The sequence below is a fragment of the Molothrus aeneus genome, chromosome 1 (assembly GCF_037042795.1).
Source record: "Molothrus aeneus isolate 106 chromosome 1, BPBGC_Maene_1.0, whole genome shotgun sequence".
NCBI classification, from domain to species: domain Eukaryota; kingdom Metazoa; phylum Chordata; class Aves; order Passeriformes; family Icteridae; genus Molothrus; species Molothrus aeneus.
Window position 1 is genome coordinate 60488649 of NC_089646.1, and position 21445 is coordinate 60510093.

Sequence of the window (21445 nt, forward strand, 5' to 3'; positions counted from 1 at the left end):
TTAAAGGGGATGGATATTAGCCTACAGCTGAGGGGGATAGTCATTACCTATGTCTGAGCTTGTAGGTGGTGTTTGAGGTAGTCATCAAGATCACCGTGAGGATCTCATAGTGCCAAGCTTTTTGAAGAGAACATGGAGCTGAGTTTTTTGTTGCTGTAGTGAAGAAGTGTGCCTTTTGTAAATAAAATCCTCTCCTGTGAGATACTGAGTACCTGCTGTACGGTCTATGCTAGCATCTTTAGGGAAAAAAAAAAAAACAAAGCAACTTCAGCAGAAGACAGTAATGTGCAGTAAATACTGAAATTTGCCTGTAGAGAATGTCACAGTTTCATGCTTGTGATAATACTGTTAAATGTTAGCAGATTAGAACATCTTCCACATGCATATAGGAAGTTATCTGTTTTAATTGCAAATTTGCTATGCTCTCTTTGCTTATCTGAGAACAAGACCATTGCTCTCAAAATGCCGGCTGTATTTCAAGCCTCTGCCTGTATCTCACTACCAGTTCACAGTGTTTAGAGGATAATATAACCTAATAGCTCATATTATTTTAGTAAAAATGTTAGTATTTATTTCCATCTCAGTAATTTGTGGTATTTTAGTACAATTAATATTAAACTGGGAGGTTCCTGCTAAGTTCCGGGATTTGCTTACTACAGTGTATCAGTAAATACTTACCTTTTCTAAGTCAAAAGGACTTCTTTTCAGTGCAGGCTTTAAAGTGAATTGACTGACACTCAGGAATTTGCTAGATGTTCATTCTGCAGGTTTTTTCTGCACATGAGCTTGTGCTTTTAAAAGCTACCTTTTCTTTAAAAAAAACCCCAAGTTATCTCAACACTTGCTTTAATTTAAGATAATGAGAAGACTGACTTAATATAGGAAAGAAAGGCTTGATACTCCATCACCGAGGGAAGAGAAAAACAGCCTCACTGATGAATAATGTTGGAAGGATATTGAAAAATGTGCTCTGGTTCATTAAAAGACATTGAGGTGGGCTACTCTGTCCTGTTTAGGTAATGTTTACTTAGTTTTATTTCATGCATGATAGTTTTTGACTAATAGTGTTTTACTGCTTCTAATGAATGTGTGGGTTGACCTTTGCTGGCTGCCAGGAACACAACAAGTCACTCTATCACTTCCCTTTCTCAGCAAGATAGAAGAGAAAAATAAGATTAAAAACTCCATGGACTGAGATTGAGACAGGTCATGTCTCATTCATGTACCTGTTACAGTCAAGAGCTGACAAAACTTGACTTAGTGAAATTTATTTAATTTATTGTCAATTAAGCAGAGCAGGATAATGAGAAGTAAGAACTACTATAGAAACACCTTGCCCTCACTTCTCCCATCTTTCTATATTCAACTTTACTCCCAATTATTCTTTCTTCTTTCCGTGAGCAGCTCAGAAAATCAGGGTACTGAAGGTTGCAATTAGTTCATAATGCTTCCACTCTGTTGCTGCTTTTTCCTCACCCTTTCCCTACTCCAGTATGGGGTCTTTCCCATTGGCTCAAATTCTTCAAGAACTACACTACCATGGGTCCTTTTCACATGAAAGTCCTTCAGGTACAGGCTGTTCCAGCATGGATCCCCTGTGGGGTCACAGGTCCTGCTGGAAAATGTGTTTCTGTATGGACTCCTCTTCATGGGCTTGTGATTCAGGCCAGGAGCCTGCTCCAGCCTGGGTTTTTCAAGGGTTCACAACTTCCTTCCAGGCTTACCCACCTGGTTCAAGGTGGGGTCCTCCATGGGCTTTAGGGCTGGGTATCTGCTTCAGTGTGGATCTCCATGGACCGCAGCAGGACAATGAAGCAGTGAATCACCATTGTTTTTACCACAGCTGCAGGGGAATCCCTCCACTGGCACTGGACCACCTCCTACCCCTTCTTCAGTGACCTTGCTGTATACAGCATGGCTTTTCTCACATTTTCTTGCTCCTCTCTCCTGCCTGCTGCACTTGTGCCAGATTTTTTGCCTCTTTGTAAAACCTTATCACAGAGGAGCTGCCACCATCCATTTGGTTCAACCTTGGCCAGTTGTGAGTCAGTCTTGTAACAGGTTCTGTCCTGACATGGGGCATTTTCTGGTGTCTTCTCACAAAGATATTCTGGCAGTCAATTTCCCCCTGCCCCAACTACCAAGATGTGCCACATAAACCTAATTGATACAGATATCCATCACTGACAAATGTGCATGCCTCTCAGGAGGCTTGAGGTGAGTGTAGCAATAGATATGAGTGGGTACCATGCCTCTGTCACTCAACATCTCATGCATTTTGGGTGATTGATTTCCAAAATCTCTGGATGCAGCTCCTAATTTATCCATATACATATTCCTTAGTGTGCTTATAATCTTGTTTCAGTTTTTTGAATCCATTCATTGATGAAAGCAGCATATATTGAAATACATTTCAATTATCCTGGCCATTAATTAATGTTTTTTTGCTAATGTATCAATTTCTTTTTTCTCTATGAGAGAGAGGAGACATTGTTTTCCAGCACAGAAAAGTGAGTTTACTTTGCAACTGGGAGTCCACGATCTTGGAAGCAATTAAGTCTAGCTCTCATCTTGAGCAGGCATATTTAATTTGGCATTTGAAGCAGACCTTGTAAATACTGCTGTTAAAATGCATTTCTGCAAATATTGTCAATAGCATTCTCATGGCTGACTCTTGGTTTGGTCATATTGTGTGTGCGTGTTGTGTGCTTTGTTTTGAGATTAGCCTCTCCAACAAAAATATAAACAGCAATTACCAGGTAATTGCAGTCATAGGTCTTGTGTCATCTGGTCTCCTGTTTTCAAGTCCACCTAGCCCAGATGTAGATTATATGACCTCCCAGATTCCTTGATAACCTTCAATGTCCTTTTATTTACTTGATAAAACTTTGATAACCAATGTCCTTTTATTTACTCTAGCAAAAGGTGTTTCTAAATATATTACAAGCCCTCAATTTTCAACACTTTTCACTACTACTGGTCTTGGACTTTGAAAAAGATTAATACCCTTTTCTTCCTACATGTCTAACATGTAAAGCCCAAGCCAGGAGTGTCAAGGAACACTTTACGATGTGGGTGCGCCTTTGAAATGACAGTGGAACCACTGCCCTGGGGTCATGGTGCATTCTTTGTTACTTATACTACCATGCCTAGATGTTCTAGTGTCCTGGTTCACACAGGTCTTTCCAGAGATACAGGGTGGTGTAGTGCTTGATTACAATCTCTGAGATCATAGTGAGTTACACCATATGCCAGGTTAGTTCACATTGTCCATGCCTCCATTGGAAGTGATCTGGTATTTCCTTGTGGAGGGATGCAATAGTTGCAGCTGTGCATCTACCCTTCTGTTTTCTTAATATTTTTCCCCCTTCTTTTTAAATAGCACTTAGTTGATTTATCAGCGACAAACAGGGAATATGACAATTGATGGAATGAAAACAATACTTGGAAAGGATGATCAGACCCACTGAACTAATTATGATGCCTTGACAGATTTTGGACAAAAGAAGTGTGAAGGCTGCTGTAATGACCATAAAGGCTTTGCAAATCATTATTTGCAGATGATTACTGTTGATAGCCTTTGTTATCGCATATGTATCTGTGTTTAAAGACCTGAGAGACAACCTCAGGGCAGCCTGAAGTAAAAGAATGAAAGTGCTTTCATGGTGTGGAGGGATGTTAGCTGCTGCTAGAGGAACCAATGCAGTAAAATTTCAGCTGTTGAAATGTTCCGATGTCAGTGCTACTGCTTTTCTGGTTTCAAGGACAGTACCCTCTGTAGGGCATTACCAAAGGTGATTGAGTATAAGCCTTTTTCATCATTTATGATATGAAGTGTGCTTTGCAGGGGTTTATAGCTCTGCTGTGGAAATTATCTCTAGCTTGAAAATTGGAATTTTACTTTCTCCTCTTAGATGACTGTAACTAAAATTAAAAACTTACTTTAATTTTGTTTCCAGAAACTTATCAAAATTGTTTCAGTGTGTTATAATGGTAGTAGGAAAAAACAAAACTTGTTTTTTACTGATGCGATGTCTTTCATCTCAAAATTCACCAAATGAGATAAAAGTTACTTGAATAGATTTTAAAAAGGATCACTAAGCCTAAAAACAGAATAGAACTAGTTTGCTGCTAAAAGAGAGTAGATGGAGCATATGGCAAGAAAACAGGGACAATCCTACTCTTCCTGTAGCAAAATGCTATAGGATCCTCCATGCTCAGGTAGAGGCTTTTAGGCTGTGAGAATAATGTGCTATGTGGACTCTCAATGTTGTGCTGCCAGAAAAAAGGTAATGGGATTCTGGTCAAATGTGATGATTCTTGGTGCAGGGTCTGAATCTGAGCTTTTCTCTATTACTGTACATTTCCTTTTGCCACTTCTTTCTGCTTCTTCTTACAGTGCTTGCTGCTAGGGAAAGCAAGCAGAGTGGATAGTTCTGCTGGGGTGATGAGCTGTGATGACCTAAGTGTTAGTACATGGTCAATTTTTTACCGACTCTCTAAAGAATACTTGCTGGCAAATCTTTCAAGTGCTCATGGCTGTGTGAGCACGTGTGGTGGTGTTTGCAGGGGTCCCAGAGCCGAGGGAAGAGATGAGAATCTTGACTCCATTTTTCAGAAGGCTGAAAAAATTATTATTTTATGATATATTTAAAATTTATTATTTTATGATATATTTTATATTATAAGAAAATTATGTATTAAAACTATACTAAAGAATAGAAGAAAGGATTTCATCAGAAGGCTTGAAAGGAATGGAAAGGAATGATAATGAAATCTCCTGACTGACCAGAGAGTCTGAGAGAGCTGGACTTTGATTGGCCATTAGTTAAAAACAATCACATGAGACCAATCAAAGATGCCCCTTATGCATTCCACAGCAGCAAAACATGGAGAAGCTGAAGGTTCTCAGCTTCTCAGGAGAAAAGATCCTGGCAAAAGGATTTTTCATAAAATATGTCTGTGACAAGCATGGGGGAGAGAAACTCTTAGGTTTCCTTGTCCACTTGAGGAAGGGTCTCCAGCCAGCCGCAACAGGGGAACAGCTGTGTTCCCAATGGGCTCCTGACATCAATGGACTCATGCTCCAAGACGTGAAGGAGCAGAAGTGTGAAGCTCAAAGAAACGTATGGATGTTCCCTCATTAAAAGAGTGAATCTCTTTAAAATGAAACTGTATTCCACACTGTGACTCTGTTAGGATTTTGGTAGGGGATACAGGTTGGGTTTTTTTTTAATGGTAACCATCTTGCCTGACTAGGTCTCTGGATATGTCAGTGTTGTCCTGCTGTAGATGTAACAGGGTGCAGCTAAGAGCGAGGGAAACACTTTGCTTGCAGAAGTTTTAGGCTTTTGACTTATGTTCCAGAGGGTTTTGGGGGGTTTAAATAAAGGGAATCAGTCTTCCTATTGGTAACTTGAATGAGTTCTTCTGAAACAGAATTGCATGATGCTGGGTTTTGCCATTAGTGGTCGGAGTAGAACAGAGGTTTAATAACTGAGATAAGTTTATTAAAATAAAATAGTTGTGCTGTGATCTCACACAGTGGGTAGTACTGTGACAGATACAAATGTTACTAAGTGACCTTTTATATTGCACACCTTCAGTTAATTTTCTGTAAATAAGAGACCTCGCTATCTCTGAGTCCACTGCAGACTGGAGATGAGATGTAAGTGAATATGAAATTAGAGATCAGATCAAGTTCACTCCAAGTAAATCATACATATTTTTTATGTGAAGTAGACGCACCCAGTATGAGGCCAAAAGAGCTTGATGAATTCATCCTTTCTTGCACACCTACTGCTACAATTCAGCTCAGGTGTAATGCTAGATAAAGCAAGATGAAACTTCCATTACTTTGAGATTTTTTTCTGCTCCTTGTTGGGATGAAACCTTCTCACATTTGCAAAAGCAGGTAGCCAAGGTTTGTGGCTAGGTTGCGTACTTGGGGAGATCTAGGTTCAAAGTCATGTATCATCTTAGAAATATGCTGCACAAGTTTCTCTCTATGGTTAAAAAAGCACCATGAATCTTGAGGGATGTTGACACTGCAGTGTGATAAATGATGTGTCAAACTGAAAGTGGTGCAGTGAGATTTGAAGTTGATTGAGGACTTGAAGCCTGGCCTCACGTTAGAGCTGTGGAGTGTCCCAGTTGTGTAGGCCTGTCTCTTAAGCAAAAACTATTGGTCATTCTGTTCTGAGCAAATAAATAGTGAAACTTTCAGTTTGTTTTTTTTTTTAACATACTCTTCACGTTCTGTTTCAGGAATAAGTTAAAGAAGTGGGGGTGATGAAAGCAGCCATCAAAGGAGCTTTTTGGCCCACATTAATAGTGCTGTTCCTAAAGTATTCATTGCAATGATTTTTTGCTGACCTGATATTACACATTTGCACAGAGTCATGTTTCTGTTTTCCCTTTTTAAAGGCCTGTTACTCATCTCTCTACTGATTTATGGGATTAACTAAATGCATTTGAGCTGCAAAAAGACAGAATGGTTGAATGGGATGCCTGACTCCTATACTTCATTTTAACCCAGACTTTTTCTGGCTCCCCTGTTCTAAGTTGTGCAGACAACTTAAACAAAAGACTTGTGATGGCAATTCTGAGTCTCTGCCACCGTCTTATGTTCTTGGAGGTAAAAGGGAATGTAGAGAAAATGTTTATATGCAGTGTAACAGAAAAAAAATGCAGAAATCTTGAGCATCTTCTGGGTACAGATAAGGATACGTCATGTTTGGGCTGTATAAGAACAGGATAGGTTGTTTTAAGTGCTTGTTTCCCTGGGTAGATTTTTTTCACTGAAAGTGTAAAGTGGAACAGTTGACAGCATCCTAGTTCTGTGTGAAGGAGCAGCTGCAGTCAGAAAAATGGTTCTTGAAGTTCTTATCCTTTTTGTCAGCTTCCTATTCAGCTATATTTTTGCATATCATCAATCTTCTTTAAAATTTGTTTCATTTCATGTTTTTCCTTACCCCACACAGCCAGCTCTGCAAAACCATCATACCATCTTGCCCTCTCTGTCCCTCAGTATATTGTGCAATTTTTTTGTTTGTTTGATTTGGGTTTGTTTGGTTTTTTTCATTGAACTAACCTACTTTGCAAGCTTTACATTCTTCCCAGGCAGTTTGATTCTGCACATATATTTTGATAGCCATATTCAGACCATGTATTGTGAAGGAGTGTGCTGCAGTTCAGCCCAGATGAGGTGGTGGGAACTGTAATGTGGTGCTGGAGAATCTCTGCATCTCATATTCTGACCTAACCCCTATTGCCACTCCTACTATTCCTACTCCTTGATTTCATTTTTCCTATTGTGAATAATGAGGTACAAGCAAGCAAAGTCAGCTTTGTCTTCCATTCCTGTGTTAGCTCCACAGTGGGGTCACATTTGTTTTCATTCATTGAGATAGCAATTCCAGTTGAAAACCAAAGAGAATAATTTTCTGTCTTTACTCAACTTTCTTGAAACATAATCAGATTTTAGGGAGAAGAATTATGAAGAGCAGTTATAAGCAGGGAAAAAACACCTAGAAAAGATGTTAAAAACTGACTGGAATATGTAATGTTGATTCATGCTTTTTTTGACCATTTCACTCTCAGTCTGTAATGTGCTATGAAAATAATTCCAATGTCATGTTAAAAAATTTCAGCGTTACTGGAAATGAAGGAAAGAGCTCCATACTGGAGCAAGCTCTTGGGTTTTCACATGAACTTGTGGGTAAAGCAGCAGAAGTTTGAGAAATTGATCCAGGTTTTATATTAAGATCAGTGAGTATGTTGGGGTGAGGAACTCGTCATGACATTAAGATGAGATGGCAAATCTTTCTCCTATTTAGAGTTTTGCTCCCTTTTCTCTCAAGTGAAAAAATGACCTGTTACAGCATCTTATTTGAGTTTTGTTTCTAAACATGTTTCTAAAGATTCCAGTCGGAACATGCTGCGGAAGTAATGAAGATACCACATGGTTTTGGGTTTTTTTGGTGGTTTTTTTTGGTTTTTTGTTTTTGTTTTGGGTTTTTTTTGTTTTGTTTTGTTTTTTTGGTGTTGTATTTTTTTTTCTCTGCTCTTTTCTTGTTTTTAAGTGTTGGCAATTTGCTTTTATCTCTATGTATTTGAATTGTAGCACAGGAGTAAAAGTTACTTCTGCAAAATATGTCAAGGTCCTACACTGAAAAATCCTCTAAAGTACAATTTTTACTGGAAAGGGACATGCTTAAAAAAGTAGTGATGATGTTAGTGAAAGGAAATGCGCTCTTTTAAACAGAATACCATGTGTCTCTATCTTGAAAGCTATTTATGGTCACAATAAACTCTATTATCACTTGGATGTAGTGCTGTGCCTTATGTTGGTGGTGTTGTTGCAGGTTCCAGTTGTGAGCAGTGCAGAGAAGGAGCCACATACTCAGGTGCCGTAATATCTCCCAACTTAGAAACCACTAAAATCATGCGAGTTCCTCACGCTTTGTCCGTGTCCGACTGCATCGCAGCGTGCTGTGACCTCTCTGGTTGTGACTTGTCCTGGATGTTTGAACGACGCTGTTACATCGTCAACTGCCAACACAAGGACAATTGTGAGCCTAAAAAAATTGAAACTGTGAAGTCCTACCTTACCTTTGTGCTGAGGCCTTCCCAGAGGCCAGCCTCACTGCTAGGGCTTGGGCAAGTGATCCCAAGTATGGTCCACTCTGTAGGAGTCCAGAATGAGCCGTCAGAGGAAGTGAGCAGCCTGAAGAAGCTGTCTCTGCTTGGCAAAGATCCCAGCCTTGAGGAGATACCTGAATACATTGATGATTATAAAGAGTTGGAGCAGGACCCCTTTCAGGTGGGCATCAAAAATGAGCAGAAGGACAGTATGGATTATGCTGACTGGGGCCTGATAGTGGCAGGTGAAAATGGCTTCAACACTTCCACGGGTGATGATGGAGATAACCAGGAATATTTTGCTGAAAAGAAAGGGGTATCTGGGAAGGTAGAAAGCCTTCTGAATAAAAACAGCTCTGAACTGACTTCTGTCAATGAACACCCCACAGAGAGGTTGTCCCCTCCGGAGATTACACCACTCCCTGGGAAAACATTTGAAAGGGAAGCAGCAGTTCCACTCCTTTCACAACCTGAGGATGCTTTGCAAAAAGAGGTATGTTTACCCCTAAGGAAGCAGGCTATGGTGAGGCTACTTGGCAATTATTTTAGTTTTCAAATCTTTGAAAATCTTAGGTTATTGCTTTATAATATTACAACTCTCAAATGGCTTACAGTCGTGTTACTGTGTAGAAGAGGCTGAAGGGAAGAGGATTGTCTTAAGAGACAGATGAATCACTAAAGGATTTTTTTTTTTTTTCATCAGATGATAAGGAGTAACGTTCCCTTTAGGGCACTGTGAGGTTTCCTTGAAAGTGTACAAATTAGTGAACCTGGACCTGGTGTTACAGTGTTACAGTGTTCTTCATTTCTGACCCCTGGTGACTCACTGGAAGAAGTTAGCAGAGCAGTACTAGCAGACCCTGTGGTATCCAAAGGCCAGAATCAGGGAACATAAGCTCCTCCATCAACAAAATTAGGCCTGCTTCATGGTTTCATGCTACTAATGCACAGTGGTGTTACAGATGTAAGTGCTGAGTTAATTTTTATAATGCTTTTAAAACATGAGAGGGGCATGGAACTTAAGGAGGGATGATAGCAGTTTTGGACCATGATGTACAGCTGGATAAAGTGGATAAGGTGTTTCTGTTCTCAGAATCCTTGAGTCTGATAATTAGAAAAATAGGTTAATTACCTAAAATCCAATATCTAAGTCAATATAAGTAAGGTGCACTTATTCTCTGTTTATGCCAACTAGTTTGATCAGTTGAGACTCAAGGGGCCTTGGTTTCTTAAGAACGGGGTAGGTTCAGCTGGAAAGTTTAAACAGGCTGTAAATTCAGTATTCCCTGGGTTTGACTCCCCTTGCCAGAGGAAAGAGGAAATTGATCAGTTTTAGCTGACTTGCTCTAAATACCACAAGATTTTGTAACTAGTAAGTATCTCTTGTTGTAAAAATGGTAATTTATTATTGTTACTGTACAGAAGTAAAATGCAAGCAAATAAGAAAGTTGCATGAAATCTGTGACAACTGCAGTTCTGGGAGGGGATGACTGATGTGTGGAGAGCAGCAAGTCATAAGAAACAGATAAAGACTTCAGGTAACTGGAAGGAACCTCTTATTAACAGCCCTGGTCCTCCTGGTGGATTTTAGACACCCCAATACCTACTGGGAGGGCAAGAGAGCAGGGCAAAAGCTGTGCAGAAAGTTTCTGAAGGTTTTTGATAACTTCAAGAATGTTATTGGTTTGAGTTGTTTCCAGGAGTTGAGAAGGAGAGACTCTGCTGGACCTCACCCTTGCAGGAAACAAAGGATTGGTTAGGGATGCAGGCATGAGGTAGAAGCTCCTAAGAGGGGCAGGAATAAGTGAGGAAGCAGAGTCACAACCATGGGCTGCAGTAGAGCAGTCTTTGGTCTGTTGTGGGATCTGTTTGGAAGAATTGCAAGGGAAATTATTGCCCTGGAGTTAAGTGGGGGCCATGACAGCAGGCTGCTTTTTGAGGACCATCTCCTGTAGAGTCAAGGTAGCCTGTGACTTTTATCACTGACTAAATTGGTCTGGAGTGTATTGGCACAAGTGAGAAGAGATCAGAACTCATTTTCATGTGTATGGAAGAACATTTGAAAATAGAACGAGTGCTGAGGCAAGCTGGTTCTGCAAGCAGAATTGATGATGGGAGACTTGTTTTTAAGAGTTCCTTCCATGCACACTTCCAAATGAGCATAATTAACATGGAGGTTTAGGTGAGAAGAGTAGATATTGGTTGTTTTTTTCTTAGCATGCAAAAAATATGTATATATGTACATATGAAGAGTATGAGAACAAAGTAGACTGTCACTGCTAATAAAATTTAGAGTGACATTCTGTCATGCACTAGTGGTGCAGTTAGTCCTAGCACAGGGCAATAGCTGAGCTAAAATAAAGGCCATCCAACCACTGCTATACTAAGCTCGTCTCCCATATTTCCTTCCATCTACAAGGGAAAACTTGCAAGCATCTTTTAGTTGCTGCCTGTGTAGTGTGGTGGAAATCAAGCCACACCAAGAACCTGCAGTAGCTCTGTGCTCCACTATATTTGTTCTATATTATACTTTAGGTATGCAGTAAGACTTGAAACTTGTTTCCATTGCATTTTGCTGCCTAATGGAAGAGCCATTAGCACGGTGCTAATCTTTAGCTAATTGTCAGGATCCATGCTGACTGAACTGCTTATGCCTTGTGCCTTAGAGGAGTCATAAAACTTCAAGTTCACCTAAACTATGTGTCAGAGCTGAGCAAGTTTGTTCCCTGTCTCTAAGGGATCATGTGAATACTATTTTATGAAAGTTGAGATTTCACATCCTGCAGCAGTGATAAATATATTTGGCCAAGCCTACTTTGTAGGTCTCTTCTTTGATTTTCCCATCCCAGCCAGAATATAAAGATTTTGCTTTATCTTTTTACACTAACTGTAGACGGGAGTTTATTGTAATGTGAAATGGAGAGAAACCTACTTCTCACTGGGACACAGAGTTATTTTTGTGTGATCTTTATATTATGCTAACATTATGCTAGCACAGCCACTGAAATTCTAATAAAAAGGCTGAGGAATGAGATTGCTGCTTTCCGTGCAGAAGGGATGAGATGCCAAACCTGGGTCAGTCTTTAGCGACTGCTGATAATTATGCTGAGGAACTGGTAAGACAAGTGTAGTTAGAAGGTGGTTGGGAAGTGCTCTGTGAGCAGAGCTGTAGAAAGCATGTTAATGGGATAACATCAAAAGCTGTTCATGACATGTATTGAGAAATGGCTCTAAAGGCTCTCTATTAATGTAAAGATAGAATCTGGGGAAGCAGAAGGCTTTCAGAAACTGCCAAAGTCTAAGTGACCTTTGTTTCCTAGGTGGGAATTCCTTTGAATTTAGACATGTGTGGAGAAATGGAGATGATGAGCAGTTTTAGCAAATAGTTTTCCCTTGAATGACCTTCCCTAGAATTAGCTTCAGTCCAGACCCATCTCCTGTCCCCTTCCTAGTCTCCACTCCCTTTCACTGCAGATTATGCTCAGTTGCTTTGATGAGGAAACAGGTGGCACAGGAGGTTGGAGTCAGTGCATGGCAGTCTCCTTTCTGCCACTTGTCATTTCTTTCTCTCTCCTGCCACTGTTCCTTCCTTTTTGTTTCATCTGCACTGGTGTGGCTTCTCTGTGGGCCTCATTTCCCTGGGAGGTGGCATGGAGTGCATGTTTCCATGAGAGTGTCTCCAGCCCTGTGCACAATGTTTGCTTCCAGATGTTTCCTGTTGTGCAACCCCCCACATCCTCCTGCATCCCCTGCCCACAGTGGCTATTGCCCTTGTTTGACTAGGTTTGAGAGGTTGTGGTGCTGGTGCATGGTGGCTTGATTCCATCCACTGCCAAACTGACTGGGACCACCAGGGTGGCCCCTGCAGCCAGTCTTCTGCCACCTAAGCCCTGTCAGGTATGCCCAACACAAATTTCCAGCTTGGCTTCAAGTTTTTCTGGTTTGAGAGCTTTACTTATGACCCTAGTGAAATAGAAGCTGCCTGTGGTGTATAGTGGTGATAGGATTTCCTTCTTATGTGTCTCTTTCTCCAGCAAGCACATATTTTCATCAAATCTCATATGGATTGTTTAGCACATATTTGTGTTTCCTTCTGAAAAAAGGTTGTTTTTTGAAAACCAAACTTTGTTATGAAGGAAAGATTACATTTTCACCCTGGATTAAAAATGCCGAGAGGTTTCCAAATAGTTTTTTCATTGGTATATAATCCAAACAACCTCTCAAACTGTAGTGGTTTTTTATAGGTTATGAAAATATGAAGGTCTTAACATCATGCTTGCTACTAAGTTTAATGAATTGCCCTCCTTATTGCACATTATGCAATGTTTTCCTATCATCCTCTCAGTTCTGCCACAGCAATTCTATATCTCTGTTCCTGGATCTGTGCTGATGCACTCCCTTCTCCAGACAAAGCTGTTTTGACAAGCCAGACAGAGCAAGGTGGCAAAAATGCAATTCCCCGATTCCCTCCCTTCACAGTAGTCAGCAGGATGTGGTGTCAGGTGCTGTGTTCTTTGAGCAAGGACCTGCACAGAGATTTTAAACTGAGAAACCAACCAAATACAGACCTCTGGAGTCTGTGCCCTTGGAGCATCCTTGTCATAAATGCAGTCAAATGCAGGGAGTTTCTGTATGTGATTTGGGAGAGAGAATATGGGGTTTGTCACTTAAATGAGTCACCTGACTGTTGGGTTTACATCTGAGTTCAGAGGGATCTTATGGACTGTCAGTCTCTGGCAGCTCAATAACATGAGTGTGTTCAGAAACCTGTACAGAGTATGTGCTGTCCACCTGCCCAGATCAGAAATCTGCAGTGCTGCCCATCCTTGAAGTGAGATATCTGCAAAGAATTAATTTTCTTTTTAAAATTTCTAATTAAAATTGATTTTTAAAATTTACAGTTAATTTCCAGCTGATCTGCTAAGCCAAGTAGGGTTTTTAAGGTCTTAGCCAGAGTCTAGCTGCTGCTATGTTGATGCTGCAATCTTCCAAACATTTACTCAATAGATAAGGCTTTACTTAATTCTTGTGCTTATTGTATTTGCAGGGATAATGGTGCAGTCAAAATGCATAAATCTCTACCTAAGAAGCCTTAAGATGGCTGATGGACTCTATGTGATGGTGAGCCTTTTAGTGTTTGATTGGCTTGCCTTCAGAATTCGTATTTAAGACTTAGAATGCAGTTGAATAACATAGATATTCATCTCTTGTTTTGGCTTTGTTTCAGTTTTGATGTCTGCAGAAACTGAACAGTTCTGTTTGGTTAAAAATACATTGACTTGATCCATAGAGGATGTATAAAACCCCTGAAAGATATTTTGATACTTAGATTTATCTTTCTTTCTATTTTGAAGTGTGTACTTCATGGTATATTGTTGTTCTTATTTTCTGTTGGAATTCTCAAGAGATTTGCGCTCAAGTCAAACCCAGGGAACTGGAGGATGTGGGCCCTCACCATTGGTGTGTTAGTATCAAGTAAAAGTGGCTGTAAAAAAGGGTAAAAGCAAACAACCCACAAAGTCCCTACCAGCAGAACTGCCTATCGGACTCACTCCCAGAAAGAAGTCTTTTCTTTCCTTTAACTTTCACTTCCCAAGCTGGAATTTAGGTTGATCTTGCCCTCCACATCTGTTCCAGCAAACTCTCAGTTTCTGTCTGAGAGCTTAATTTCTGATATTGTCCCTGCCCCAGTTGTCTGCTGTCTGCTAACATTTTTAGTTTGTCTTTTTGGCTGTGACAGCGCTTCAGACATGACAATGCCACAGGGCACCTTTTTTGTGCCTTGCCTAGACTTGCTGACTGAAGTGATGTTTGGTGCCACTGCAGAAGAGGCACCCTGGAAAGGTATGTTTGAGGTAACTTTGTCTCCATCTGTCCTACAAAGCCATGATGGCTGCTTTTCAGCTGCTAGATTGGCAAAGAATGAGGAGAGGAGAGAAGCCAGAGGAAGCTCGAGACTTCCCTCAAATTCAGAAGGCAAAAGAACACTGTGGTTTGCCCAAGTGTGGGAAGAAAATCTTCTATAAAGATGAGGGGTGGAGTGAGTATGTCAAGGAGACCTATCTGGAGGAAAGACCTTTTGTCAAGATACAAAGCAGGATGGGCTTGAGGTTCTCCCTGTACATGATGCTGTCAAGGGTGAGATTCTTGAAGGCACTGCTTTAGGAGAGCTGCAGTCCCTGATCCTGCTCTCAGTGTCCAGCTGCTCAGAGAGTACTGTCTGCATATGGAGCAGAGCTGGAGGTGCGACCTCAAAGGTGCTTGTCTTGTCTGTGTTATGGACTCACCCAAAGGTGCAGCTCTTGGTGTTTTCCTCAGCATCTTCAAGGGTGGGCAGCTGTAATCCCTGACACTGCACAGGGATTTGTTCCCTGTGTCCATTGTTGAAGGTTGAGATGGAGTTGCAGATGACTTCTGTGCTCTGTTTTCTTGTAGGCTGGGAATGAACAGTTCCTGGCATTGCTTTCACATTCCCAGCTGCACAAGGAGCTTTTTCTCCTGTCCAGAAGGCAGGGCTGCTCTTATTTCCTAGGGAGGCAAACTGCAAAGGGAAAGTAGAGCACCTGAAATGCAAAGAGTGGGAAGAGAAGTGGGACTGTTTAGTCTTGAGCAGAGAGGGTTCGGGGGATTTTACAGATGTGTATTAATAACTCTTATGGGTGTGAAGAAGATGGAGCCAGGCTCTTCTCAGTGCTGTTCTGTGGCAGGATAAGATACAATGGACACAAAATGAAATACATGGAATTTTATTTAAACACTAAACACTGTATTTTTTTCTGTGAGGATGCCCAAACGTTGGAGGTTTTCCACAGAGATGGATTCTCTGACCTTGGAGATGCTCATAACCTGACTGAATTTGGTTCTGAGCAGTCTGCTGTACCTGACCCTGCTTTGGGGGTGGGGGCTGAGCTGGGCTACCTCCAGAGGTCCCTTTCCACCTCAGCTGTTTGTGATCTTAGTGTACACTTTGCCAACCTTCATAATCCTATTCTTCAGTTAATAGATGATGTACAAATAATAGTATTTTGCTGTACCTTCATATGCCAAACACAGTAGCCATAATTAGAAAAATGCTTTTCCCATATCATTAGATCAGAAATAAGTCTTAAGAATATTAAGGAAAACCTGCTGACCCATTGAGGGTAATGTGTCATTAAAAGGTAAGATTAACCCAGTGCTGAGTTATTCGTGCCACTCTTGCCATGTCCTTTGAGGCAGTTCTGATTTACTAACAAGGTGAGGCAGTGCTGCTTGATGAATGAAGTAGAGACATGTAGGGTGTTTTATTCCTGTTGAGGAGATAAAAAGGTACAAGCAACTTGTGTACTGAGCAGATGTAGTAAGAAGCAAAGACTCTGTTATGTTTGTGTATGGCACAAAGACAATAATACCACATAGACTTTCTGACATTGTCTTTTAAAGGTTTATGACTGTATTTAGACCTGTTGTACTGATTTTTTTAATATTTTGGTAACTTGTAGCATTAGTTGTATTCCAGGTTACCACATGACTGTTCTACATCTGAAACTTGGAAAATTAGCAATTGTTACAAGGCCTGGTTGGAAAAAAACCCAGTCCTGGTTCAATGGATATTCTGTATGTGAATAAAATCTCTTAATAACATAAATCACTTGGGTCATCCTACATGCTATTTAAAACACAGCATACCTCTAAATCTAGAAATGTGAAAAATGTCTCACAACAACTCTTTCTCTATAATTCCTTTTTTCAGGCTGCTACACCTTCCTCTTCTTCAGATAAACCAGATTTCTCCCCAGGCATGTCAGAGAAAACCCAGACTCCCACAGTGGCCCCAGAGAATGCCACTGAAGGTGGGATCATGCTACTTCCCACTAATACTGCCCCATCCGAGCCCATGCAGCTGTTCACACCACCTGCTACTGCTGCTAAAGCAGGTAATGTTTCAACAGAGCTGGTGATCTGAGGGGTACCTGCAGGTTGGGCAGAGGGTGAGCATGACTTTTCTACTGTCAGGCTTCCAACCTGTTGTTAGTAAGAGCTCATTCTTTATCCAAATGTTACATAATCCCACTTTAAACCTGTAGACCTACAGTACCACTGCAAACCCCAGAGCCTGTAGTCACTTAATTCTGAGACAAAACCCTGGCCAAGTCCACCATTAGTGGGAAATGACAACTCAAGGAAATACAGCAAAGTAAAAAGCAGAGATTAAGACCTGTTTTAAATGTTTTAGGTTTTGGGGTTTTTTGGTTTGGTTTTTTTTTTTTTTTTAACTTTGTAAGCAATACCTGAAGCTCTCTGGGGTTTCAGAATAGTCTCTTGTACCCATATTGTTGTTTTTGGTGTGACTCTTCAGAGCACTGCTCCCTCTCAGAAACTCTGCAGTAGAAGCCTATCCATAGTTGCCAGATACCATGCAGCAACATAGGTGGGACCTGAGGAAGCTCAGCCCTTAACAGTGGAGAACATGGCCTCCAAATCCTGGGAAAACAAAATTTTGCTCTAATTTCAAAACTGTGGGGAAGCTTATGATAATTAGAGCTGCAGAACAATCGGTTTTATTTTGAAAAGGACTTCTAAATATCATGTCCTCTGTAGTTGTGTTAAATTCTGTGTGTATGTTCATGTATCTCCTTTCTCCTGCTGAATTTCCTGCCTCTCTGTGCACATGGACAAAGGGTTTGAATGACCACAAGAAGCAGAGAAGCACAGATGTGTGTTTTTCTGCACTCCTAATGTACTGAGGGATGTTGAGAGCTAAGCCCTTTGCTTCCTGGTAGAGCAAGTCTGGTTTGGAACATTCTTGACAGCCTCTACCAAAATGCAACCTGCCAGCCAGGATAGCAATAGAAGGTAAGAGGAAGAGATAAGCTACAAGAGATTTCTCTCCAAGACAGTGGATCATCATTACCACTGACTGTTGCCTAGGGAGCTCTTCCTCCTCCTCCTGTGAAGGAGGAGGTTGAAGAGGGCCCAAAAAGGAGTTTGGAAGAAGAAACTGAAGGGAAGGTTGTGATGAATCTCACAGTAGGTACTGCTTTATACAAGGATTGCCTAAAGTTTGTGTGTTCTCAGCCAGACTGTCTAGAAAGTCTCAATGACAGTCCCTCATTCTCTCTTTTGGCCATCACCCTCTTCTAGCCATTTTATTATCATCTCATGTGAAGGTCCAAGTGCAAACCTTTGCTCCTCAGGTGTCTAGGGCAACTTCCACGATCAATTGTGAAGCCTTGGGTGAATTTAGGTAGCAGTGACAGAAAGTGTGTTGTCAGTGTCTTCATTTCATCATTTTTAGACCCATCAGCTGCCACTGCTGAGTAGCTTCTTTGGCATCTCTTCTGAGTTTGTGAGTTGGACATTTAGAAACTAGTGAATGCTGCCTTGGGAGAACTTTTGTTCTGTGGTTTCCCAATATTAAAAGGAAGATATTTGAAACATTTGAAATACAGGACTAAGTTGTGCTTGGGTATATTTCTTCTGGGGGCTGGTTTTGTGTACTTTGGCATTTTTTGAAAGGCAAAAGTTTTCACAGACAAGGACAGGATAGCAAGTAGATTGAATGGGCAGTTCAGATAAGAAGTAACCATTAGCCATGCTATGCAAGTGGAATTTTTAAAAGGAACACAAGATGGACATTGGAACCTGCCTTGCAAGTACCACACGAACATAGGAATAGTACTTCTTGGTGAAGGAAAGTGTGATAATAAAGTTCTACTATGATTTTTTTGTCTTCATGCACTTCCAATTACTGAGAAAAATACATAACTCTTTATGCAGAGCATTGTTACCTCTGATATAAAGGAAGAATGAGAATGCTTTTCTCTGAAACAGAAGTAGGGAAAATGAGGCATCATAGCTGGAGAAGAAAAAAAACTTTTGTTTGGTAAAAGGTGAAGGAATCACAGTCATGATTAAATAGATCATTATTTTATAATACATTAAGGATTTTTTTTAATTATTGCTGCCTGTTCTCTGTAGAGTACTTGTCAAATTTTACTTAATCAATTCCAAATAATATTTGATGATACTAAATTTATATCAGTTCCATCTGTTATAACAATGTAGTCATCCTGTCTTATATGCAGTTAAAGAACTTACTGTGTCTGCTGGAGATAACATACAAGTGATGTTACCCAAAAATGAAGTTGAACTAAATGCCTTTGCTGTCCCACCACCATCTACAGGTGAGTTGAATGCCTTGGTATACAAGGAGATGCATACACTACTTGTAAATGCAGATAAGTTCTGAGTTATGTGAACATACACCACTTGGGATAGAACAATTTTTCTTATTTCTCTTACTGCCTCTTTTGTGGCTCTAACTGCAGAGAGATTTCCTCTGTTGGATTTTAAAGAGGAATTTTTTTAAGTGGCTTTTCCTTTCAGAACCTGAACTCATTAGCCAAATGATTCAGTAGAAAGCCTGTAATTTCTACCAAAAGATGATGAGGCCTAGTTTATAGCATCTTGCTATAAAGCTCAGGGGAGGTGGGAAAGTAGGTTTTGAATGCAACATTTGCCTTAAAACTACCAGCTTCTGAATTTCAGGAGCAAGTATGTTTCATAAGTAGCTATATGAAATATGTTGGCTTCACACGAAGCTGGTTTTTGTGAAAAAGTTATTATTTGTGAAGTCCATTATATCCTTGCTGCTTTACCAATTTGGAACACAATGGGAGTTTAACATGTGGTCATACTGCTTCATTTTACAGGCTTAGGCAGTAGCAGTCATGATTTCATACTGTAGTGTTTTATCTGATGAGTGGTGAACTTAATTTCTTTGTTTTATGGCCTTATCTTGAACACAAAACTGATTGTTCTTACCCTGTGTTATTGCTCTTAGAAACAGCCTACACCTATGAGTGGAGCTTAATCAGTCACCCTGCTGACTATAGTGGGGAAATGGAGCGCAGGCACAGCCAGACTTTGAAGCTCTCTCATGTAAGTGAGCTGTAAGCTCAGGCTCATTATGTTTGTGTGGTCCTTTCACAGAACTGTAAGCTGTGGGGAAGGGCACCTTGATTCAAGGAGTTCAAATGGCTTCAAGCCATCCTGAGTCTCTTCACTTGCTTGTGTCACCAAATTTATGCCAGTATCTTAAAGTGCTCTAATAATTTTCTAAGATAAAGTAAAAACTCCTCAGTGTTTACTTCATATTCTCCACTTTCAGGCGGTGGCTAGTGGCCTTTTATGTATGTGTTTATTAAAGTAGTTTGAGGATTCAGACATACATATTTGCTCTTTGGTGATATGATTGTCAGATTTAAGCATACTTTTATATAATTCAGCATGTAACCCTATTTGTTCTGTATTTGTTTCAGTTATCAGTGGGACTTTATGCCTTCAAAGTGACGGTTTCTGGTGAAAATGCCTTTGGCGAAGGTTTTGTAAATGTCACAGTCAAACCAGGTAAATGAGTTGACTTATATAATAAATTTATTCTACACAAGTACAGCATACTTATCAAACAGTCTCTCAGTTACTGTTTGTCAAGGACATCTGGCAGTCCAGTCATGCTGATGTGTTTCATATCTTGGTGTCTATAAGGGGTTTTAAGAAAGCAGAGCTAAGGGTCCTGCTCACTGTTTAAATACTCTCTAGTCTTTCCCCCTCCTCAGGCAAAGCCTGAGATATTGTCATGCCACCTTTCCTGGTCCTGTTCTCCAGCTAGGGACAGCAATCATGTGCTGATCCAGCTCTATCTGCAAGTTACAGTGCACGGCTCTGATCTGAATTACACCACGTGGGAGCACTGCAGTGGAACACTGCTATGTCAGCACACTGCTCATCGCTAACCTCTTCTTTGCCTTTTCCAAAAAGGACAGCAGATGCTGCAAAGCTGTGTGTTCCTAGATTTAATCACTGGGGACTATTGATCTGTAGACTTAACATAAGTTTTGCCTGGGCTTTCACTAATTTTTTTTTCTTGCCCTTTTTTTCTTCCCCCCCTGTCTTTCTCACAGCAGTCAGAATTAACCAGCCACCTGTTGCTGTTGCTTCACCCAAAGTGCAAGAAATTTCCTTGCCCACAACTTCTACCTTCATCGATGGCAGTCGTATGTACTGGACCATCCTGTGTTTATATCCTATATTTTTAATATACAATTACAACATTATTGTTTGTCAATTTCAAGTGAAATTTCTTATTCTCACTCTTCTCAGAAGTTCCCTGAATAATGATTTTGGGAATACGTGTCCAGTTCTAAATGATTTTAATAAATTAAAAAATTATAAAACACTACCTTGCACATGGAGATTGAGATGCAGTGTGTCATAGACTGCTGCATCCAGACAGCAGCTACTCTTACAGCTTCTTCCTGTCCTGCCCAGAGAGTCTCTGTGCCAGTACAGCTGGGGCCATAGTAGAGAGCTGTCAGATAGGGTGTGATGAGGTGTTGTAACTACATTCATAATTACCAAGTACAGACAAGTCAGAAAGTCTAGAATCTGAGACTGATTTTTTTTTTTTTTAATTCATGTGTGTAAAGAATTGTTTAGATAAATCATACCAAAGGTAACTTGGTATGACTCTGTCGTTAATGAAGTTCAATTATACTTGTAGAGACAATTTTAGAAAACCAGTTAGGGATGAACAAATGAATTACTTAAATATTCATTCCAGCAATTGCTACAAGAAACTGATGTGTTTTTCTTCAATGAATGTAGAAAGCATAGATGATGTGAAGATAGTGAGTTACCACTGGGAGGAAATTAAAGGTCCCCTGAGAGAGCAGAAGGCATCTGCTGACACACCTGTCTTGCACTTGTCTAACCTTGTTCCTGGAAACTACACCTTCAGGTACCTGCATGATTATTTTCT

The 21445-nt window shown here is 40.4% G+C and overlaps 1 protein-coding gene across 1 annotated transcript in view; it reads left to right on the top strand.

Annotated features, from left to right (window-relative positions):
- The window catches only part of KIAA0319 (KIAA0319 ortholog), a 56856-nt gene that overhangs the window by 12711 nt on the left and 22700 nt on the right, over positions 1–21445 (top strand). Inside the window, exons 3-9 of the mRNA XM_066557914.1 lie at positions 8367–9136; positions 16376–16559; positions 18711–18809; positions 19469–19566; positions 19947–20034; positions 20589–20681; positions 21292–21424. Coding sequence (XP_066414011.1) covers positions 8367–9136; positions 16376–16559; positions 18711–18809; positions 19469–19566; positions 19947–20034; positions 20589–20681; positions 21292–21424 — 1465 coding nt within the window. The remainder of the gene's footprint in view (positions 1–8366; positions 9137–16375; positions 16560–18710; positions 18810–19468; positions 19567–19946; positions 20035–20588; positions 20682–21291; positions 21425–21445) is intronic.